Source organism: Nannospalax galili, unplaced genomic scaffold (assembly GCF_000622305.1).
Source record: "Nannospalax galili isolate Female #2095 unplaced genomic scaffold, S.galili_v1.0 scaffold259, whole genome shotgun sequence".
NCBI lineage: Eukaryota > Metazoa > Chordata > Mammalia > Rodentia > Spalacidae > Nannospalax > Nannospalax galili.
The window spans coordinates 2,862,827-2,887,214 of record NW_008344750.1 but is presented as its reverse complement, the minus strand read 5'-3'; the positions used below and the strand labels follow the sequence as shown (position 1 = coordinate 2,887,214).

Below are 24,388 nucleotides of genomic sequence, written 5' to 3'. Positions count from 1 at the left end.
GCATACCTGCTATGCCCAACCTTCCAGACCTGAGGTTTGTGTTTGATTCTCCAGCACAGGAGTGGACATGACAACTCTTCTGCTTTTGAACTACTGATTTAAAGTCGAGACAGAACAGAGTTGCTTTGCTCCCTTACAAGCATAAGCAAGTCAGTTGCAATGCATTCCCTACCAAGTGTTTTCTTCCTTGTCCCATATGGTAGAGCCTAAAGGACCCTGACAAGATGTTGGAGGATGTGGCATGTCATCTGTTGTCAGACAGACTGGTAGTCTCTCAATGGCAGGGCCCAGGGAGATTGAGACCAATTCTTGCTGCCCTTTGTGGGGCAGGCCAGATGTAGAGAGATAGGCACTGGATCTTATACTATCTGAGAATATTCTTCTCTCTAGATGCGGTCTGAGGAGACAGCTGACCTGTTGGCTGAAAAGGCCCAGATCACAGAGGAAGAGGCTAAGCTCCTGGCACAAAAGGCTGCAGAAGCTGAGCAAGAGATGCAGCGAATCAAGGCCACGGCCATTCGAACAGAGGAAGAAAAGCGCCTGATGGAGCAGAAGGTGCTTGAGGCCGAAGTGCTGGCATTGAAGATGGCTGAGGAGTCAGAGAGGAGGTGAGGGGTTGTCCTAGGCACTGGGGCCTGGTAAAGGACTGCTTGCATGGTACCAACCCTACCTGAGGCAGAGCTGGTTGCAGCATCCTCAAGCTGCTTCTCCATTATTGGACAGGGCCATGAGACTCCTTCCCTGACAGGCTGGTGGGGTGGGAGCTACTAGAGGGCATAGAACATAGTTCTTTCTCATCCCCCTGTCCCTCTAATAATGGAGTTTGCAGCCAAACCATTGAGCATATCCACAGACTGCTTTTAGCTAAGGAGATGAGAGGAGGCTCTTTCTGCATTAAAACAAAGGGGGCTGGGGAGATGGCTTAATTGGCAAGGTACCTTCTGTACAAGCATGAGAACCTTAGTTTGTATCCCCAACACCCATATAAAACTTGAGCATAGTGCATATATCTGTAACCCCAACCCAGGGGATCGGGGTAAGGGCAAAGACAGGTGGATTCCTGGATCTCACTGGCCAGTTTGTCTAGTTGAATCAGTGAGCACCAGGTTTAGTGAGAGACCCCATCTCAAAAAATAAAAAGCTAAGATGGAGAGCAATTGAGGAAGAAATCCCCACTTTGACCCCTGGCTTCCATGAACCTGCACACAGTCACATGAGTATGTAACTATAACACACACACACACACACAGAGCTTGGTTCTTTTCCCTTTTTTTCAGGTGGATAGTAGTTATTTACTTCTGAAGGGAACTAAGTACCCATTTCCTTGAAGCTTTTCTCTATTATCCCCTGTCCCTCTAATGGTGGAGTTTGTGGCAAAACCACTGAGCTTATCCACAGACTGCGTTTAGCAGGATTAATCTAGCTCTGTCATCTGGGGGGTAAGGTAGAGGTCTCTTCCCTCTCCTTGTCCTCTTCTCTGGAACTGACATCTCCTTTATTCACAGGGCCAAGGAGGCTGATCAGCTGAAGCAAGACCTGCAAGAAGCCCGTGAAGCAGAGCGACGAGCGAAACAGAAGCTTCTGGAAATTGCCACCAAGCCCACATATCCAGTAAGCTTGGGCTTAATTTGACAGCCTGTGATTGGAGGATCTGGCAACTTCCTAACCCTCCCAGCTGCAGTTTACCTGACAGTGTCAGGGTGACCGTTCAAGTAATGCAGGTTAAAACAAGTGGTGTACATAGTCTAAAGTCACGGCCTGGTAGGATCCTCCTGGTCTGCCATTTAGCTTTAGACTAGTCAGTTACCTCTGTGGTAACCTAGATAACAGACTATGGGGCCTTTTCCAGCTCTGGAATGTTTGTAAGTAATATGGTCTCAAGAGAATTTGCTGTCTGGCCCCCTAATGCCAAGCAACATGTAATTTTTAGCTGTCAGTATATACCATATGTCATAAATGTAGTTCTGTGAGGGACTGACTGTATACCTCAGAGTGAATCACTGCTGTGCCAGAACTAGCTGACAGCCTCAGCTTGGGGACAGGGAAGCTGACTTCCATTAAATGGGGTCACAAAGGTTGTTTCCCTTCCTTTCCTCTGTACATTCCACTCTGCAGTTTTTTGCTCACTGACCACATAATACCATTAATAGAAAATCTCTGTCTAGACAGGTGCACACAGGCACCTAGAACATAGTTCAGTTTCAGGAGGAGCAGGAAAGGCTCTGTATGGCTGACTTTTGAAGGGGAACAGGGATTAGTTGTGCAGGGAAGAGAGAATGGGATATTCTAGGCAAGAACATAGTGTATCCACAGCACAAACACATAGTTCATTTAGGTATACAGTGCACACATGCTCTATATTCATATACATAACACAAACACATACCTTGCACATTTGTGTACATGATCCATTCACATATGGCATAAAGACATGCAGGGCACAGAGACATAAGGAGTGCCCAGGGTTTGAGTTGAAGAAATGTGAGTAGCTTGCTATTTCTGTGTATCCTTGTTACCTATTCATGGATAACATTACCCCAAGCCAACTGTGGGACTCTAAACAGCCATTATTATTGTCTCTGGGGCACGATACTTTGATTGGGCTGATGCCCTCATTTAAGAACTTTCAGACAGCTGGGTATGGTAGTGCATACCTTTAATCCTAACAGGCAGATCTCTGAGTTCCAGGCCAGCCAGGGCTACATAGTGAGACCCTGCCTCAAAAAAACAAAAAAAAAAAAAACTAAAACAAAAAAAGATCTCTCAGGTGGTCATAGTCAGGTAACAGCTGGGATTGGGGTGTTCTGAGGGCTCTACTGGGCTGTGTCCCTGAGGTACATATGCACTGAAAGCATCCATTAGAACAAACTTTATAAAATCTTACTTTGCTTTCCTTTAGAAATGTGTCCTAAGCTGGGGGTGGTAGCGCACGCCTTTAATCCCAGCACTTGGGAGGCAGAAGCAGGTGGATCTTTGGGATCTTTGTGAGTTCAAGGCCAGCCTGGTCTACATAGTTCCAGGACAGCTGGGGCTACAGGGAGACCCTGTCTCAAAAAGACCAAAAAAAAAAAAAAAGAAAAAGAAAAAGAAATGTGTCCTAGAGCAGATCATCCCAGCCTTTTAATCACATTTGATGGATGGATGGATTATAAGTCATTTAGCCAGTGCCTCTAGATTAGTAGTCTGTTTTCTTAAGCAATTTTGAACATAACTGCACTGAACATCCCTGAACACATACTTTTATATACACTAAACAGTATTGGTAGAATCAATTCTTGTAAATAGAACTGTGGGATCAGATGTTCAATTTTGATGTCCTGCAAAGGGGTTGTGTCAGTTGCTCTCAACAGAGGTGTTAGTATTCTTTTTTGGAGGTTTTTATGAAGTGTAAGAACCATAAAGAGATGTCTCTAAATTACACCTGTACAACTTGATGAATGGAAAAGTTCTGAGGTTCTGCTTTTTCCCAGACTATCCTAGACTCAGTAAAAGATCTGAAGATGAAAAAGAGGCATATTCTGCCCTCAAGAAGTTTGTAGATATAGAAAGGAGAAAATATAACTTGAAGGGAATCTTTATAGAAAAGTCTGTAATTATAGAAAAGACTCATTGCAGAACTGTGCACACCATGTATAGTCCAGCACAGAAAAGCAGCCATTTAGCAGAACATAGAAAGGTTTTGGTAAGAGATTGAAAGAGTTGAGACCCTTGCAAGAGAACTGAAGAACTTACTGGGCATGGTGGCCTACACCTGCAGTCCACATACTTAGGCTAAGGTAGAAAAATCAGCAATTTGAGCCTAACTTGGGCTATGTGGTGAGAGAACCTATTTCCAAAACAAAACAAAAATGAAAATAAGAAACAGAGGGGCTAAGGCTGGGTGTGGTGGCACATACCTTTGATCCCAGCACTTGGGAGGCAGAGGCAGGCGGATCTTTGTGAGTTCAAGGCCAGCCTGGTCTACATAGTGAGTTCCAGGACAGCTGGGGCTACAAGGAGACCCTGTCTCAAAAAAACAGGAGAAAAAAAAAAGAAAAGAAACAGAGGGGCTGAGCTGGGAGTGGTGGCAAATGTCTTTAGTCCTAGCACTAGCACTCGGGAGGCAAAGGCAGGCAGACCTCTGTGAGTTCAAGGCCAGCCTGGTTTAAACAGTGAGTGCCAGGACAGCTGGGTCTATAGGGAGACCCTGTCTCCAAAAAAAAAAAGAAAAAGAAACAGAGGGGCTGGGGATATAGTTTAGTGGTACAGTACTTATCTAACATGCACATCCTTAATACCACGAAAAAAAAAAAAAAGACAGGAAAAGAGAAAGTAAGAAAGAGAAGGTAGGGGAAAGGGAAGGAAGGAAGGCATGAAAGAAGGGACACGGGTATGTACAGAGGTGGGAAAGCAGCAATGTGGGCCAAGGGATAGAAAGCAGTACTGTTTATGATTTAATAGGGCAAATAGTGGGGGACACCAAGGAGGTAGATTGGGGCTGTATTTTAGGTGACCTTTTGTTCAAGGATGGGAAAGTTCTAGAAACAGATCCAATGACTTCACCCTCTACTTCCAGCCTTCACCTGGCTGATTTCCCAATCCAAGTCCCCTAACATGCCAGCTAAGCCTTTCTTATCCAAGGCCAGTCTTCTGTCCACCTCCCACAGGAGGACATTGTTGGGTATTCTCTGCCCTGCCCCCTACCATATCTTGCTTGGCACTCTTCTTCTGGCTTGTTAACTGATTCTAGTGGAAACAGCACCCTAGCAGACCTCCTCCTGCCTCCCAAGCCTCTGTTCTTCTCCTGGTTAATGTTTACCTTATTTAACTATGAGGATTTGCGAGCACATCTGCTTCCTAAACAAGACTTTCAACTGTCCAGAGCCAGGGAATCTTGTCTTGTTCTCTGTGTCTCTAGCTCCTAGTACAGTGCCTGGGAGTTTCCTAAATGAAAACTAAATGGGAGTTTGTGTTTGAGTCAAGTGAGTATGGGAATGATTAGATTTGAGGGGAGAAGGGTGACTTGCCTGAGTTTGGATGCTCTGGGATTTCTTACCTGGCAGCATTATGTGTCTTGCATAATTTGAACCTCCTAATCAGAGCTTTCTCGCTGACAGCCCATGAACCCAATCCCAGCACCACTGCCTCCTGACATACCGAGCTTCGACTTCATTGGTGATAGCCTGTCTTTTGACTTCAAGGATACTGACATGAAGCGACTTTCCATGGAGATAGAGAAAGAAAAGTATGTACCTTCTGTGGCTTGCGTGTGAACATGAGTGAGTGGATCTGACCTGGATACACAGAGGGTCAAACTCTGCAAAGGTTTGCTTTGTTGTCACCTACTAGAGGACAAGTTCCCTAATTATAAATTAAAGATAACAAATCGGAATGGCAGTCAGTAGCCGAAGACTATTTAAATAATTCTTGATTGGTGGCCTGGAATTTATAGTTGCTTAAAACCTTGACTGAAAAATAGGACCAGGTTGTCATGGGGTCTCTAAATCAGTCAGACTACAGTTAGACTACAGTTAGACTACAGTTCTCCTGATCATGTTCTTTAGTAGTAAAGGTGAAAAAGAAAACAACAACAACAAACGAAACTGGGACTCCAGGCTGAGCAAAGCCAGAAGCCAGGTGGGGCTGGTTCTGCTATGTTGGTAGTCCTGAGTGGAGCTCAACCTAGCCTGACCACAGCACTTCTGCCAAGTGTTCTCCACCTCTACTTTGTGGTCCATGGAAGTGGAGCCGAGGTAGACAGGAGTCTCATTGTATAAGAATCTAATGTCCAACTCATTCACTAAGCCACAAGTAAACTTGTTAATAATGCCATAGCTCACAGACAACAATCACAACAGCACTAGGGTTGAGCACCTTTATGCAAGGGCTTTTGAGCATTTGCTTATTTAATTACTACTAATTAACAAACATCACACTGGCATCAGAGGTATGTTTTAGAAGTGGAGCATGGTGGCACATGCCTTTAATCTCAACACTTGGGAGGCAGAGGCACGTGGATCTCTGTGTGATCAAAGCCAGCTGGGGCTACAGGGAGACTCTTATCTCAAAAAGAAAAAGGGTGCTCTTAGTTGGTAAATTGCTTACCTTGGGTTCAGTCTCCAACACAGTGTAAATCAGGAATGGTGACACATACGAGTAATTCTATCACTCAGGAAGTGGAGGCAGAAGGATCAGAATTTCAAGATTATCTTTGGCTACATGACAAGTTTGAGGCCAGCTTGGGCTACATGACATCTTGTCTCCAAAAAACAGTAGGTTTTAGTGTTCTCTTTGTATAAATGAGGGTAGACCCAGCATCACATAGCTAATGAGTAGCAGAGCAAGAGTTGAAACCCTTACTCCTGTGTGGTGCTCTGAGGGTAGCTCTCTGGAGAGTGCCTCCTTGGGAATCCAACATGGGCCTCTATGAACCAGGCTATTTTCCTTTGGGCCCTCATACTGAGGGGATAGCTAAGAAGCTTATGCCCCAGAACTGCTCTTGTTAGCATGTGCTTTCTGAATTCGTTTCTCCTTCCTTGTCCAGATGTACATATTTATGTGGTTATGATCAGGGTAAGGCTACATCCTGTTCTGTGTCTTGCTTTTTTATAGTTTGTATTTTCTTACTATGTGTTTGGCTGCTATAACAAAATTCCAGAGGCTGGAAAGCTTATAAACAACAGAAATTTATTTCTCATAGTTCTGGAGCCTTAGAAATCCAAGGTCAAAGCATTGTCAGCTCAGAGGCTGGTGAGAGTCTTCAGCCTGGTTTACTGATGGCACTTCCTAACACATTGGTGAATTGACTGAAACATGAATTGGTGTGTGTGAAGGGGGTCAGCACAAATATTCAGCCCATAGCTAAATGTTTCCCTGTACAGGCTGGCAGAGGAAACAGTTAGCTGCAGTGACCTCTTCAGAATGTTTTTCATATTCTGTTGCATAGTCTTATGGGTCATGCTCTTGTAGTTAAACACTTCGTGGGAAGATTCCAGATCTTCTGCATCCTACATGCCGTGGTTCCTTATATTCACTTGTAGGTAAACAGGGAGCCTTTTTCTTCCTGGTATTGACTGAGTGAGCATCTGTCATCTTTAGGAGATGAAGTTTCAGAATAAGTGGGAGAGTAAGTGTGGCCTACTGGAAGAAATCACTTGATATACTGCTTCAGGAAGGGTGGAGCCAGGGAGAGTGGGGTTCAGGAAGCTTATTTGATGTGATTTTTCATACAAAACTGAAAGCTGTCTGTGACATGGTTATTTATTTGTAGAGCACTCTTGAGAGTTTACACAAGGCTTTCTTTCCTACATTTTATTTCCTCCTGACCAGAGGCCTTGCAATCATTATCCCAGTTACACTGATGGGTAAGAGATTCATAGCAGTTAAGCGAACAGCTCAGGTTCCCATGGCTTCTGAGTGTTCAAGTTCAGATATAAACCCCAAGCTTCAGCTCCTGGATGTGACACTGAGCAGCTTGTAGGTTACAGAGCATCTCAGCCATGCCTTAGTGTCTGCCTAGCCTGATGCAGTGTCCTCTTGCCACAGAGTGGAGTACATGGAGAAGAGCAAGCATCTGCAAGAGCAGCTCAATGAACTCAAGACGGAAATTGAGGCCTTGAAACTTAAAGAGAGGGAAACGGCCCTGGACATCCTGCACAATGAGAACTCAGATAGAGGTGGTACCAGCAGCAAGCACAATACCATTAAAAAGGTACCTGGAGTCTCCTGAGTTTTACTGATCAGGACATTCATTAATGAAATGTGAGGTTGGCATCTGGTTTCCTCAGAAGCGGACTCATTAGACTGCTGTCATTTTTTTTTTCCACATGTACTTAGTTGAGGGAATTTTTCAGCTCCTGACAGAAAGGGAATTTAATCTGCCAATGACCATGAACCCATTGGCTTGATGGAAGCGGAGCTTGTGTTAAAAGCTCTGATGAGATGAATCCCTGTTCAAGGATGGGTTTTGATCCATCACTGAGCACTAAAGTGGTTCCGTCTTTTAAGCAAATGGGACTTATGCCCAAGGAGCTGCCTTACTTAATGAGGAGGCACAATGAATTAGAGGCTGTTGAATGAAGTTGCCTCTAGTCTTTTTGTGTTATATTCTGATTTTTTAACTTTTTTCATACTTAAAGGGACATGTATAGGAGAACCTTAATGTTTTTAAAAAATGAGTTTTTGGCTAGGCGTGGTGGTGCACGCCTTTAATCCCAGCATTTGGGAGGCAGAGGCAGGTGGATCTTTGTGAGTTTGAGGCCAGCCTGGTCTACATAGTGAGTTCCAGGACTGCTGGGGCTACAGGGAGACCCTGTCTCAAAAAGACCAAAAAAAAAAAAAAAAAAAAAAATTATTTATGAGGCTCTCGCTATCCCATCTTTGCCCCCTGATATTTAGAACTCTCAGCATTTTAGGGATTTAGAAGTTAGTAAGTACTCATTATCATCCCAAGAGTATATATCTCTTATTTGAGTAAAGTAGAAAGGTTCTGTGGGCAGTTGATGTTCTGCTTTTAACTGATTGCCTAGAATCAGATTGCCCCTGTAAAATAGAGGTTATTAAGTGATTGGCATGGTGGCACACAGTTGTAACCCTACCATTCAAGAGGCAGAGTCAGGAGGATTGCAAGTTTAAGGCCAATATGGGTTACAGAGCAAGACCTTGTCTCCTATTCCTTGAGTTTAGATAACAACTGATTTGGTTAAGTTTTTACTCTTTACGTCAGTCTTTAAAATGCTCTCCAGTTTAAGGATCACCTCTATTTTCTGTGATTAAGTTGTCACTGAAAACCCTGAGAAACCTGTGCCTCTCTGCCATCACTGATGGATACAGTAAGGAGCCCCTGCTTCTTCCTCTTAACATGCTAAATTGGCCCCAGCTAGAGAAATCCTCTTAGTAGCATAACTTAAAAAGAAAGGCTTTTCCATATTCCACACCCATCTTTCTCTGTCTTCTGTTGTTTCATGGGTTTCCCCTCCCAAACAAAATTATTAAACAGTTAACAAATGGAGAGTTAAATCTAGTCCTGGTAGCCCAAACTTGTAATCCCAGCACTTGGGAGGAAGAGGCACAAGAATCAGAAATTGAAGGTCATTTTTAATTACATCGCAAATCCAAGGCCAGCCTGGGCCACATAAGGCCCTGTCGTTAAAAAGGGGTGGAGGTGGGGTAAATTAAAGTTAAATGCCTCCACCATTAAGCAAAGAGATAAAAACAGTGAGCCAGTCAATACTGAGAGAGCAATCTCAGATCTCAGACTCCTACCTCTTTGTCACCTGGGTACCCTGAGTCGTTGCTGCTGCTGCTGCTGCTGCGGTAAACTGAATTCTTAGCCGTAGAAGCATAGGGTGCTCAAAGCCAGAGAGACTAGTACTCAGACTGAAATACATGAAGTCACTTGTCACAATTTCTGAGCATTTTGCAAATGGCACATGTGGCATTGTTGATTTCACAGGGTATGTCTTTGTTTTTTTCATTTTATTTTGCTGGTTTAGCCTCAAGCCCAAGGCAGAAGACCTATCTGCATTTGAGTCCTCAAAGTAGGTTATTCTCAGGTATTCTGTCTGTGGTGATGGTCCTGCCGTCTGTGATACTAACCCATGCATGAGCTTGCCTGTCTCTGTCCTCGGACCACAGAGCCCTCCTGAGGGCAAGTGGATCCTCAGGTCTGATCACAGCATGCTTTGAGGCTGAGAGCAGTATCTACCCTGGGGGATCAGACCAGCCTCCAGGGCCCAGAATACTGCCTCATTCTGAAGAGCATGTCATGGGGCTGCAGGACCAGTTGCTTTGTCCATCTTGTGTTATTGTTGGGCTGGGAAAGGTCGTGGCTTCTTGTTCAATGAGGTCCGTCTCCAAGTCCTTTGTCTTGGTGATGTACTTCTTAGATTGATAACTGTAGCATGGAAATGGGGCCAATTCTGATACTTTTAAGACTGGTGTCTCTCACACAAGAGCGCATTTACCCTGTGGTGGTATACTCTGCAGACTTATCACAGCCAGTGACTTCTGGGTGTGGTTACTTATTCTCATTTTCCCTTCAAGCTTCCCATTCTGTGCATATCCCTTTCTTTTCCTTTTCCTAGAGCAGCAAACAGAACACCGGTGCATCTGTACACCAGTCTGAGTGAGCTGTCTGTGGTACTGTTAAAGGCCACCTTGGATTCAGCCCCTCTACAGCGTGAAGGGAGCTGTACAATCAGTCTCACATTGCAACAAGTCCCATTGTGGACACAGAGGAGATGAGCAAGCAGCGGTTGTTGAGCCAGTTAATTGAAGGATTACCTAGGCAATGGAGAAAATTTATTTTGCCCAATAATAAAATATTATCCTGCCTCTGTTTCTCACTTAATTTCCAGTAAGACCCATGCTAGTGAGCCTGACACCTTCTAACAGTAGTGTAGGATGTATCCTTGGAATCCTCACTACAGTCAAGTAGAAGTTCTGGAAGCTTCTACCCAGGAGCTCTGGCAGAAGATAGATCACATTTTTGCTCATCATCTCAGCAAAGAAACTTAGCTATTAAAGTCCCAGATAGATCTTTCATTGGGTGGATGAGAGCTGTCAGCGTTTCCAAGAATCCATGGTATGAACACTAATTTGTGATTTGAGCCTGATTGGATGGGCTCCTATTTCTTCATGTCTACCTTATTACCAACACCATGCAGTGTGTGCTCTGAGCAGGACATTAGAATGGATAGACCAGGTGATCCCTATAGTACCCAGGTGGATCTACTGTGGTTTGATGAACTTTGGGGAACACAGGGGCAAGCAGAAAATCCTAATTTGTTTAAGCCAGTGCATCAAATGTTCCCTGCATGTAATTAGACAGTTTCCCCTGGGTACAGGTTCATCATTCTATGTAATAACAGAGTGTTTACATTCTTTAGGGTCCTAATTTTGATCATTAGTTCTGAGTTGTTACAGACAATGGAAGTTTCATTTTTAGTCAACTAAACTTATAGCTCTTAAACATACAGCCGTGAACCCCATAGTGACTTTTGGCCAATTGTAGACTGAATATGCAGTGGTGGTGCATTGCAGCCATTTTGTTTCGTGTAAAAAGCATATTCTAGCTGGGTGTGGTAGGACATTCCTTTAATCCAGCACTCAGGAGGCAGAAGCAGGTGGATCTTTGTGAGTTCCAGGCCAGCTTGGTCTAGGCATGAGTTCCAGGCCAGTCAGGGATACATCAAACCAACAAAAAGCACATTCTGTGATTTTTTTTTTTTTTCCTTTAGTGATTAGATCATCTAACAACACATTTCTCAAAACATGCCCCAATCATCAAGCAGCAAGTATCTGTATGGTAACATTTGTTCATTCATTCATTCACATTAATATCTTGATGTGAGCTTGTTTTCAAAACAGTTTGCTAGACTCTATATAATCAAGAATTGTAGACTGAACCAGGAGTTACTAAAAGCTTAAACTTGGCTTATAATATAATGGGTTTGCTCAACAACTCTAGACTAAATAGTGAGTTTTGCTGCAGAAGAAGTTTGAGGCATGTTCCATTTTCTAGGTATTGGCAATTCCTATGGCTAGTGGCCAGTACTCATAACTGGTGGCCACCTGCCTGTGTAGAGGTGGCTCTAAAATCATGCCCACTACTGGCCAATGCTAGCCTAGCAGAAAGGTATCCCTCCTGGCTTTTGAAGTGTGGGTACCTTGATGTCAAAGACATAGCTGCCTGTTGAACTTTGGAGATGAGAGATGTAAATGCTGGTGGTGACTTTAGGAGTTTCCAGTCTCCTGAGAGCTCATTAATCTGTGTCCAAACTGCCTTGGTTTTTGTTTAGTTTAATTTTCACAGGTTTCAATCATAGATTTCAAGGAATGGGTCTTACTAACTATAATTCAGAGATGTTCTCTTCTTGCTTTTAGTACTCTGCCTCACCAAGAAGCTGTTTTGGACATGATCTCAGCAGGTCCCACAAGGGTTATGAAAAAACCAAAGCTAACTCAATGGGCTTGGATTCTTAGGGGTTACCACAATTGCTTGAATGTCAAGAGGCTGGGCTTTCTTGTTCTTTTCTCAATAGTTCTTACTCTCTCTTAACAGACAGCATCCTCGCCAGGTATGTCAGTGCACGCCTTTAATCCCAGCAGAGACAGGCGAATCTCTGTGAGTTCAAGGCTAGCCAGGGCTATATAGTAAGACTCTCCAAAAAAAAAACAAAAAATCCAGCACCTGTAAAAGATCAATCAAGGCAGGCACACCTATAAAACTTAGCTACTTAGGAGACTGAGGCAGGAAGATCACAAATTCAAAGTGAGCTTGGGTAACAAAGCAAGCAAGGTACTGCCTAAAAAAATAAAAGGGGGAAATATTTATAGGCTGGGATCACATTTGCTAGGTGCATGAAATCCTATATTAGTTCCCCAGTACCACAAAAATAAAGTAAGTTAATAAAAAAATAATCCTCTTTTGGACACTGCACTGTGGCACACACTTTAATCCTAGCACTTGGTAGGCAATGCCAAATTGATCTCTATGAGTTCAAAGCCAGCCTGGTCTACATAGTGAGTTCCAGGCTAGAGCTATATAGTAAGACCCTGTCTTAAAAAAAAATCTTCCCCGATACCCAAGATTGTTGTGAGGTTAAATGAGGGAAAGCACATTAAGCACTTGGTACACAGTAATAACAATATGAAAAGAAACATCTGCTTGTGGACCTGTGATAAGGGACAAAGGAAAGCACCATTGCCACGCTACCACATGTAAACCCCAACTGCTTGTGAGCATGTTCATTGGCTGTATTAATTGGTATGTCGTAGAAGTAGAAAACTTTTAGAGCAGAATTTACTTTTCTGGCTCCTCATGTTTGGCTTGTGTTTATAAGGGTATGTTTTTCTCCTCCTCCTCTCTTATGTCCCCACATTTCTACTTTTCCTGATTGATGATCAGTGCAACTGGTTTGGCATTTGCATCTGACTCAGCGGCACAAGTGATCAAAAGCCACCCTGGGGAACCAGGATTCATTTCATTCTCAGAGAGAGCAACCACATGTTCCTAGCATCTGAGCCCTTTAGTTAGGGAGCAAATTCAGCAGTCCAGCTGAGTGGGCATACAGGGTACCTTGGGCCTCAGCATTCAGCCCTCAAAGCCACAGTGGTGGTAACAACAGTGGCCAAGTGTGGGTTAGCTGGGCCACTATACTCAGTGAAAACATCCAGGAGCAGGTACCCTTCAGGTCTTGCTGTCATTGCCTTTCAAGGTACTTATTTCAGACTCCTGATCTGAGTGCCAACAAACAGGTCATCATTTTCATGGCTGTGGTCTTCAAGGGAGTAAAGGATTTTAAAGGAAACTGACTGATGAAAATATCATGGGGGTCGTGGACCTGAGAAAGCTTACTTCATTTGTAGATGGTTTAGACCCTCAGTGTCCAACCATATTTCCCACTGTGGAGGATCAGGAACAGTAGAGCCTTGACATTTATGGGAAGCTCAGCTGCCTCTCCTGAATTAGGGAGACATAAAAGTCCAATGTCATCTTTAATTTCTGCAAAGTCCCTTTGGAGGTGCAGGGCTGGTGAAGTGAAGTAGAATGCTTCGGGCACCTGGAGAAGTGATAAATTACAGAGAGAAATTGAATATGCATGAAAGGCATCTCCCACAATTAAAACAAGTGGCCAAGGCCTCCCTGATGACCTCTGGTATACATTGCCAGCCTCAGAGATTGCTGCTAAGTTGTTTAATACAGGGTACATGTGTCTGGCCTTTATTTGACCCTGTGGACCAAGTGACTCTGCTTGCTTTAGAAATTGGGCATTGTCTCATACAGCATCCTCAGTCCCGACATAAAGCCAGCACACTAGCTTCTCAGACTCCCAAACTTTCCTTTGTTCTTGTATTCAGGGAAGAGGAGAGAGTGGAGAATGGGATGGTAGCAGCTAGATATATACACAGAACACCCAGAAGAAACTACAATGGCCACCCAGGCCCTTCCTCTCTGCCCCCAGGCTCTGTGGAACAGGGAAGGCATTGAGAGCTGTTTTTGAGAGAGCCACACTGTGGGCTCATCCTTGAAGGCCATTCCTAACACAGTAAGTTTTGGGGAGTCTTATAACTGTTGATAGTTTTCTTGCTTGTTTCTGTTTTTCTGGTAGCTCTCTAGATAGAAGAGTCAACCAGTCTTTTTTTTTTAAAGTAAATTTCTTGTTAATTTTTGTCTTTTTGAGACAGGGTCTCCTTGTAGCCCCAGCTGTCCTGGAACTCATTATGTAGACCAGGCTGGCCTCAAACTCACAAAGATTCACCTGCCTCTGCCTCCCTACTGCTGGGATTCAAGGCATGTGCCACCATGCCTGGCCTTTTATTTATTATTTTTATTTTATGTGTATGAGTGTATTGCCTTCATGTATGTAAGTGCACCCATGTCGTGCAATGCCTACGGATGTCAGAAGAGAGTATTGGATTCTCTTGGAACTGGAGTTACAGGAGGTTGTTAGCCACCATGTGGGTGCTGGGAATCGAACTCAGGTCTTCTGCATGGGCAGCCAGTGCTCTTAACCACTGAGACATCTCTTCAGCCCCAACCAGTCTTTTCTAAAACTACAGCCCAATCCTGGTTTTGTTTGAGAGACATTACCTAGTCAAGGAAGTTTTGCTTTGTGAAATGTTGAATTTATAAACTCTGACATGCAGCCTAGAATCTTTTATGACTCTTTGAAAGTGCCTGTGGCCCTTATTGGGCCTTATTTGATATAGTAAAACATCCTATTTGGCCCCTGAGTGCTGAAGATATGTTTCAACGCAGCACTCTGCGGGCACCTGATTTGTTGCTGCAATAGTGGGAAGAGCTGGGATGCAAACTCATTCTGCAGGCTCGGGGTTCTGTTCTTATGAGCCTTGCCATGATTTCTCTTTGGAGATTGGCAATTTAAAAGTAGCATCAGTATATCTGGACCTCTTTCCTAAGGCTCTTGCTTAAGTTCCTTGGTAGATAGCGTTCAACCTCCACCTGCCCAGTGAGGTGAATCAGGCTGATGAGTTCATTTGTAAGGTGGAAGAACACAGTAGCAAAAAGGGCCTTCTAGCATCACAGGGGCAACTGGAGACACAAGCTGACATGTTTCCAGGCCTGCTGGTTCTGCTTTAAGTTCCTAAAGGATGAGCACAGAATAGGGCCCCAAGGGGTTCCTGGGCAGATAACTCTGTAAAAGTAATACCAAATTGGATACGTTTGTTGGGATTGATGTAGCCTTTCATTCCACCTCTGTTTAGGGATAAGCATGTAGACAGCTCTCTCCCCTGCACATCACCAGATGGCATTTGGGTGCAAGCTGTCACTAGCAAGACTGCAGAAGAGTTTAATGTAGCCAATTTACAGCAGCGACCTCCCTTTGTTAGCCCTCCCTGCCTTGGCTACAGTTTAGAAAGGGGAATGTTTATCATACCCCAAATCAAAGATCCTTTTGGAATTTGCTGGTGCCAGATTTGATTGTCACCTTTCTGCCCCAGAGTCTGCTTTCTCCCTGTGGATCCTCAAGCCAGAAAATCTGCATGTCCTTTTCTATCTCCACCCTCCCCCGCTCCTTCATTTTCAATATGTAGTGGCAGAGAGGAAGTATAACATGATTTTAGGGCTTGCATTTCAATTCCACTGCATTTTTATGGGACAAGCTGAGTCTTAGCACTGGGAGTTATTAGGTTAGTATCTAAAATGGGTTCAGTGCTTTGGATCTTATTATTTAAAATGAATTAGACAGCCCCCTCACATCTTCTCTTGTCCCCAGGGATGAGTGGATTGAGGCGAGGTCCCTAGAGACTAGTTGAAGGAATCCTGATGCCCTGATTAATTTTGTTCTCCCAGTTTAATTGTAGACCTTCCTTTCTCTCACCACTGATAGCCCAAGTGGTTCTATGTCCTGCCTCCTTCTCCACCCCCTTTTGCATTGGGAACAAGATTATTACAGTGTGGCCTTGTGAATCAATTTTCTTTCTGTGCTGATGAAAGTGTAATTCATTCTTAATCAGGCAGCCTTGCTACTGCAGGCTTCATGCTGGAATACATTTAGTTACCCTCCTGTCACTCTGGGAAACTGTCCCCTAAAAGGACTTTTAGAGGAGAGCTGGGTGGAGTTGACAGTCAGCCTTCTTAAAGTAGGTTTCCAGCAGGAGGCACTCTTGTGGGGGCAGTGGAAGAACCTAAGTAGTTCCAAGCCTTCCTCCTGGGCCATCAGTAAGAGAGCACTTGTCACAGGTACCTTCCAAGCTTGTTGTCTCCCAGTGCTGGGGCAATATCTCAGGAGTATCTTGGTAGGCTCCCTGTCACAGCTGGGTAGCAGTCCTTTTTTTTCTAAGGTGGAAGGAGCCAGTCTTTTTTTTTCCTTTCCCTGTCTTTTTCCTTTTTTAATGTATTTTATTTGTAGTGCCAGGAAGTGAACACTGGGGGCCTTGAACATGCTAGACAAGCCACCTACCCAATCCCAATTCTCCTGGGGTTTTTGTTTGTTTACTTTGAGACAGTGTCTCTCTATGCTGTCTAGGCTGGCCTTGAACTTACTACTTTAGTTAGTACCTGTCTCAGCCTCCTGAATGTTGAGATTACAGGCATGTGTTACTGTGCCTGTCTTAGCCTCCTCTCTCTCTTTTTTTGGTTTAGGTTTTGTTTAGTTTGCTTTTTGAAACAGGGTCTTGCTATGTAGCTCTGACTGGCCTGGAACGATCAGGCCTCCTGGAACTTGCTGTATAGTGCTCTTCCCTCTACCTCTTTTACAGGTGTGCATGCTGTGCCTGACACCAACTGACTTTTTAAGGAGACAGATATATCTCCCGAATCTAAACTTGTTTAGATTTGTCCATTTTTGTCACATAACACAGTTTGGGAAGGAGAAGGGTCCTCGCTCTGCCATGTGGCTCCCTTTCCGTCCCCTTCACAGCCTGGTCACAAACAACTGGGCTTTTGGTGCAACAGTAAGTGGGAGGAAAGGTGACTCTTCCAGCAAGAGCTGTGTCTGTGTGTGCTGAGGCAGGAAGGAGGAGCCAGGGCTGCTGCGTAGGTGGATCAGAGAAGCCCATACGATAAAAACAAAGCCATATAGATCTGCTGCAGAGAAAGAAAAGGAAGTTGGTCTCTTCAGATTGGAATTGGATTAGTGACAGACTTGAACAGCCGGTTCAGTCAAGAGAGAACTTAATTCCTCCTGTATTATTCACACGGCTGATTCTAATCAGATGTGAAGAGACAGCTGGAAGAGAGCAGCTAGGTCAGTTTAGTGCCTGGTGAGGAGGCTGCATGTTCTTTTAGTCATCTTTAGGGAACTGGCAAGAATGCTTTGGGTTGGACACTTTGAGCAGGTTCCTTGTGGTTTCCAGACTTCCTGAAGGAGTAAAGCCTGATTGCCCAGATGCCTGTGGTTGACCTTGTCTGGATCCAGTATGAGTTTTGAAGGACTATGCATAGCAGAGTGGTCACTGGTCATGTTCAGCAGAGCTCTACCTGTTTGTCCACAGGATGCAGAGGAGGGGCATCAGATGCAGAACCTGGTTGTATTTCCATGTCCTAAACTTTTCAGCTTCACTGTTTGCTGACAGTCTTCTAGGTACTTTGGCAGTATAAGTGGAGGGTCTGCACCCTACATTCAAGGGATATGCCTCCATGACCAAAGGGAGCATAAACACTAGCTTGGATTCTCGTGGTGACTGGGACTTGGGTGGGTTCACTTCTCAGTGGGACATGGGGTGAGGCTAGAGCCTTGGTGGCATCGTCTCCATGGCATTTTTCTGAATCTGGCAAGCAGAGGTATTGCTATGCTGTGTAGAGATCCAGTCCCATCACCGTGCAACAAGATGGCTCAGGTGGTGCTGTGGGCTCATGTACCTTAGAACGTGAAAGGCTCACTGGGAACACAGGAAGCTCGTTGCCTGATTTCATGAGTGGAAAAGAATCATTTATGAAGAGCCAGCTTTGTGCTACTTCCTCTGAGCCTGAGCCTTCCCTTTATGAGCACCTTCTGCCTGTAACTGTAAATGTGATAGCAGTCTTTCTAGAATGGGCTCTGCCTGTGTCAGAAACAGCAGGTGGCAACAGCTCCCACAGGTGAGGAGAGCCTGCTCAGTGTCCAGATGGGAGCATAGTTGGGAGAACCAGGTTTCAGTAACCAAAAATGGGCTTCTTGGGCTCTAGAATACCACCCTCCTGGAGCCCAGCAGATACCCTGAGCTCATACCCAAAAAAGAAGCCAAGGTTTCTCCCTGCACGCCCTGAGTCACTGCCTGCCTCCTCTCCAACATGAGCTGTGCCCTCCAGTCCTGCCAGGAGGAAGGCATTTGATGTCTCAAGATAAAGGACACTGCTGAGGGAAGAGTCAGAAGTAATCACTAGAAGCATTTTAGCAGTGGGGAGCAAGTACATGCCATAAATTACTTGGACTTTGGGATTCCTAGTGAAATTAGAAGTGCCAGGAACTGTGTTGTGAGGATTGAAGTTGAGGTGGGAGCAATTAGGTCTCTGTGAATTGGGCAGTGGCCACAGAAGGCTCATAGCTGCCCCACCCAGTGGATTCAGCAGCCTTAGGACCTTCTGAAAGACCATTGAACCCTCTCTTGCATGTTATTGCAATATTGACTTTGCTCTGAGCTTGCACTGTCCTCAGAGCTAGGGCAAACTCCTGCTCTGATGAGAGAAGAGGTCATCATACAGTGCAACTCTGTAGGATTCAGGTGGGAGCATCTGCCTTCAAAGAGCTTTGCATCCTGACAAGCACATGCTTGAGTACCTGGAATCTGGTGCTGCCAAAACCCTACCCAGTACCTGGAGGGGACAGCCAGCATGCTCCTCTGGTAGTAGATCCAGGAATTCTTGGAGCCAACATTGTGCAGATGGGCAAGAGACTCTCATAGAGGCCCACACAGCCTGGGCATCCTGCTGGGGAAGTAGCCGGGCTTCTCAGGGCAGTGTCTGTCCCAGCTCAGGGGCTGGCACAGTGCTTGACTTTTCCTCTGCCTATACCTCAACTCTTTTTATTTCTTTTTAGATAGGGTCTCCCTATAGCCCCAGGAACTTACTGTATAGACCAGGCTGGCCTCAATCTCAGAGAGAGCCACCTGTCTCTGCCTCCCAAGTCCTGGGATTAAAGGTGTGTTTTACTACACCTGGCCCTGGACCTCATCTTAACCAGGGCTCTGCTCTTCCCTGCTTTTCCTGGAAGGAAAATAAACCAGGTAGATACTGAGCACATTTTATATCACCATATGAGAAGTGATATGTGTCATCCTTTGTAACACTGGAAATCTGAGGTCATTGGTATTAAGTGACCTGGTCATTTGACCAGACAGGTTCTTGGGTACAACTATGTTCATGTTTTACTGGAAGTGACTACAGGCATGTCCTGTCACTGTAGACTCCTCATCCTGAGAGGCCTCCTGGGGTTGTCTCAAAAGTATGGGAACACCTTTTGATTCAATTTCTCCCCCAAGAGGATTTTTTTGTTCCAGATCTCTGGCACCTAATCTCTATCTTCCCCTTTACCATCCTGGTCCCCATTGTCACAGACACACCCACTGGCCCCTTTGTGATGGCACTGAGGGAGAAACACAGCCAAATGCAGTCCTATCTGGAGGGAGTTTGCCTCAGCAAAGACAAACTCTCCATTCCTGGCAGAACTGAGCTTCCATAGAGCTTCTGGAATTGGTTCCGCTGAAGAAACAGCTCAGATGCCTCCCTCCATTCAGCTTGTTAGTTGGGAACTTCAAGGCCAAAAGATTTGGCAGGATTTAAAGAGTTAGCTCTCAAGCTGTCTCGTTTTGAGCACACTAATGCTGCCTGTCTTTTGATGGTGAAGTGGGTTCAGAGTTTCCCTCCCCTGCCCTTTGTAGAGCTACAGTGAGTACTAAGGACTCTTCAGGCTCAGAGACTGGCCCACAGTCCAGGGAAGGACCAGACCGACTAGGCTACCCCATGGTTTACCTCCAGAGGAATGAGGTTCAGAGACATCAAGGGTGTTCACTGAGGCCACACAGTGAGCTGAAGTGGGAGGAGAGTCAGTCTCATATAGAGCTCTTATCTTTCCCTCATGTCACTCATTTAATTACCATTGTGGTCCATATCCAATTCCATCCACTCTGCAGATATAGTCTGTGCTCCTACTCAGACCCAACCATTAAGTTAAACATTTTAAAGTATGAAGATGGACAGCATGCACATGTTGACACACCCTCCCTTTCTGAAGAACCTTAGACCTGGATTTAGGAGACATATATCTTGCCTCAAGGGCTCCATTTCAGCAAAAGCAGGAAGCAGGTGCCTGTGCCAGATGCTTCTGTCTGGAGAGAGAATGGGAGGTGGCCCCAAAGTCAGAGACTTAGAGAGGCACATCTGCCATGCCCAGAGCTTGACCCTAACCCACTGCTCCCCTTCACCTTCCCAGCCAGGTCCTTCTAATGCAGAGTTCTTCCTAGGAGGCTTCCTGGGTTTACCCACAAGGCACTGCCCTGTGTGCCTGTTCTGCTTGAGCCTGTTCTGCATGGAGGGAGAGCTTGTGGAGAAAAACCACCTCTCAGCTTCCTAGCCCTGGGCAAATCTGCTTTGGGGCCACCCAGAGCTAGGCTCAGAGAGAACCAACTCCTCTCATCTGACACAGGCCTTCCTTGCCTGAGGCCATGCTGCTTTACCCTAGGGTGTGAGGACTAAGAGACTGGTTATCACCACAGAGAGCACGTGACAGAGGTGACTCTCACAGACTAGACTACATAATGGACTTTTTTTTGCTGACATGCATCTAGCCACCAAGCATCCTTCCTGGCATGTCCTCATTTGTTACCTCTGCATTTGAATCCTGGGGCAAATCTGGACTCTTATCTGTTCTTGAACATCTATTTTGACAGACTCCCCTGTCACTCAGAGCTACCTTTAAGGTCATTCCCTGCAGCAAGATGGATGGTACTGTAGAACTGGTGCCCCTTTCATTTTCTTCTCTGCTCTCTTACAGCTCACTTTGCAGAGTGCCAAGTCCCGAGTGGCCTTCTTTGAAGAGCTCTAACAGGTGACCTGGCCAACCCAGGATCTGCTACTTCTGCTGCTCCCGGCACTAACACTGACAACTAACACCGACAACGTGGTCCTGACGCCGTGGGAACCATCCATTAGGGTGCTGGCTTGTTTGGGTGTTCCCATGGGAGCTCCAGAACTTTCCCCAACTGAGTGGAGGGCCCAGCCCCCTTCATGTGCAATTGCCTTTGAACTATGGCCCTGTAGAGATTTCTCTTGTACTGTTCTAGTTCTCCTGACCTGCAGTTTTTGTTTTTTGTTTTTGTCTTTTGAAAAGTATTTGTTGTCTTGCATGGGATGCCATCCTTTCTGCATCCTAGGCACTGTGGTGTAAATGTCTCAATGCCCACCGCTGATCTCCAGAACCCAGTCTGGGAAGTGGCTATAGGGAGTGAAGTATGAAGGCTAACAGGATCCCGAAGGCTGGTGCTAACACCCCTCCCCCAGCAGGGTTCTAGGCCATCCATCCCTCTCAGTGAGGACCTCACACAGTGCAGAAGCATGGCCTGCCTGAGCTCAAGACCAGCAACGATGGGTCCTTAGCCAGGCACCCCTGAGGCAGTACTGTGGCTCCCTGATAGCAGGAAGCGGGCAGGGCAGTTGTGGCTGGGAAGAGATTTGAGGAAGAAGCTGTGATGAAGGGCTAGTGACAAGCTGAGGGACTGGGAGTTGAGCGGAGCCATGCAAGAATCTGATGGTACAGTGTGCTCACCACCCTCAGCCTTGGCCTCCTGCCTGTGGTAGGCCAGGGGCTTCTTAGCCATATTCTCATCAGTGCCTGGAAACCCAGCTGTGACCAGGGCCTCCACTGGTTCCCAGGCTCTATATGTACGTCTCACATGCCCCAGCAGCATAGAGCTCCAGAGCCCTGCTGCTGGTCCAAATCATCACACCCACCACCGACCCCAGCATGCTCTTCCTAACTCTCCATTTGCCTTTGTCCTTTCTTTTCTGAGCCTGATATGGGTGTTCACTCAGTCAGTGGTCACACAGGTTGGCACATGACTCTCTGTGCTGGACAGCAGAAGCATACTCTGTGGCTCATGTACTCCATGCCCTGGGTCACCTTCTGGCCTTTTCTCTGATTAGTGTGACCAACCAGTGCCCTTCAAGCTCTAAGACTTGGGCTGTGTGATTCAGCACATGTGATAATGCCTCAGTCCATGAAAAGACACTTATTGGCTGAGGCCTGCGGGGGTGGGGGGGATCTGAGAGCAGAGGCAGGCCCCACAATGCCATCTGGTTTTGAGAAACTGAGGCACTTTGCCTTGATTCCGCTAACTGGCTGCCCCTTAGTTCACCTTGCCCTGGGTAGCCATTCCTGAGTGTCATCCCAGCTGCTTTGAGCATCTAGGGTGGAACTGTAGTCTGGAACCTAAGGCTTGGGGAAAAGTCCTCAGGAACTAAAGCACCAGGTGTTTGCCAAGTGTTCTGTTCTCTGCTCTATCTTTTCAGGCCTGAAATCCATCCTGAATTTCTGCCAGGACTTTCTTTCTTCCCTGTCTGTAAATTTAAACTTTAACGGTGGCTTTGGGGCATAGGAGCATGATGGTGGTTTATAAAAATGATGTCGGGCCTTGTTTTTTAATTTAACTGCTGTGTGTATCTCTGAAGTCTGAAATGCCAAGCCCCGTGGCCATGTGAGAGCCACTGGCATCTGAGCCATGGCAGGTGCAACTGGTGCCTGGAAGGGTGGGTGGGGGCTGAAACTCTCAACCAGGAACACCTCAGCTTTCCCTAGACAGGGAGTATGAACCCCCAGAGTATTTCTAGTACCTCATCTTCAGAGACTTGTGCCTGGTGAACAATTTTAAAGGCAAGGAAGGAGGTCTCTGAAATTCAAGGGAACTGGGAACTGGCCCTGACTAGTTCGTTACTAACACATCAGTAGCTCAGGCAGAGGCACCATGACACTGAAACAGCAAGTCACTGCCCATCTCAGGATGTTGAGGTCTCAATGTTGGCCCGTGGTTGGTCATATATCCTGATGGAGGCTGCTTCTCAGCCACAGCAGCTCTGTGACCTATGGTCACCCACAATTATTCATGTACCTGCAGGCCTTCTAGACAATACCCGTGGCATTATATAACACTACTGAGTGACTGTTTTGTCATCTTTTAGTCAGATTTCTCTTTTTCCAAAAAAAATCAGAAACTGACAACCAGCAACAGTGACTAAATGTTCCTTGCCAATTTGACCAAAGCCTTGAAGCCCCTGGCTTAAGCAGCCTTAGTAGGGAATTCAGCCTCTCCTAGTTACCCTGGGGCCAAGCCAGCCCTTCTGGGTTTCCAGGGACACGCTTTCTGTTTTCAAAGATATCGAGCAGTTCTTCCTGTAAGGCCTGTGTCACTCCTTCCATCAGGGCCAGAACAAGAAGCTGTATTCTGTTTATGGGTGATTCTTGTAATTTAAGTGATTGTTTTAATAAAAATTCTAAGCTGCAGTATTCTGTCATTGGAGTTTTTAATTTGCTTGTTACTCAAACCATTAAGTGAAAAGATAGAGGTGTGGGGTAAAGCCACCCCTCACCCAGGGACTCTTCCTTTTTCTGTGGGTCACTCCAGGATTGTTGGGTGGGTCCAGTGCCTCTGTTTCCTCTCTCTGACCCCAGTCCTGAGAACTCAGACTCTGGGCTGACTGAACCTTCTAGGGCTCTATAGAGTGTTTGGGGAGCCCAGGTTCTGTCTACAGCTTGCATGAGACTCCATAAGTCATGCTACCTTGGGATGGTATTGTTAATAACAGGTCACATATAGGACAGTAGTTCCATGGCCTAGTGACATTGTGGCTATAAGTATGCTATGACGTCTGCATGACAATGAAATCACCTAAAATGCAATGCATTTCTCAGAATCTGTATACAAAATGTTCCCAGTGTCCAAGTTACATATTACTGCTTTGTGTATTTCGGAATGATGTTACAACACTATAGAGAATTATAAAACATTTTGGCAGTAATTTGTTAGCTTTGAATATAACTTATTAGACAGTTTTTTGTTTTTTTTTTTGAGATCCTGTAGCTCAGGATATCCTTCATCTTACTATAGAGCTGAGGATGACCTTGAATTCATCCTCTGTCTCTACCTCCAGAGTGCTGAGTGCTAACATACTTGGTTTATGTTGTACTGGTGATTTTACCCAGGGCCTCATGGCAAGTACTCTACCAATTGAGCTACACCCCAGCCCTAGATTTTTTTTATTTGATGAATATTATTTCTCAAATTGGTTTTGGTTTTTGTGGGTTTTGGTTTTTTTCTTCTTGGTTTCTTGTTGTTTGGTCTTTTTGGGACAGGGTCTCCTTGTAGTCCCAGCTGGCCTGGATTTGCTATATAGATCAGGCTGGCCTCCATCTGACAGAGATCCACCTGCCTCTGCCTCCCTGAGTACTGGGATTAAAGGTGTGCACCACCA

At 45.5% G+C, this 24,388-nt stretch overlaps 1 protein-coding gene across 6 annotated transcripts in view; it reads left to right on the top strand.

Moving 5' to 3' along the window:
* Positions 1-23,420, top strand: part of Nf2 (neurofibromin 2) — a 113,666-nt gene extending 90,246 nt beyond the window's left edge. For 2 of the 6 annotated variants that reach the window (XM_008841083.3, XM_017800098.2), the window contains exons 12-16: positions 391-608; positions 1,506-1,611; positions 5,097-5,224; positions 7,525-7,690; positions 20,919-23,420. In XM_008841083.3, coding sequence (XP_008839305.1) covers positions 391-608; positions 1,506-1,611; positions 5,097-5,224; positions 7,525-7,690; positions 20,919-20,969 — 669 coding nt within the window. In that variant the 3' untranslated portion in view covers positions 20,970-23,420. Of the gene's footprint in view, positions 1-390; positions 609-1,505; positions 1,612-5,096; positions 5,225-7,524; positions 7,691-9,473; positions 9,602-10,064; positions 10,294-20,918 lie in introns of those variants that run through there. The other 4 variants (XM_008841084.3, XM_008841085.3, XM_029567353.1 and 1 more) reach the window with 4 other exon arrangements.
* Positions 23,421-24,388: the final 968 nt, after the last annotated feature.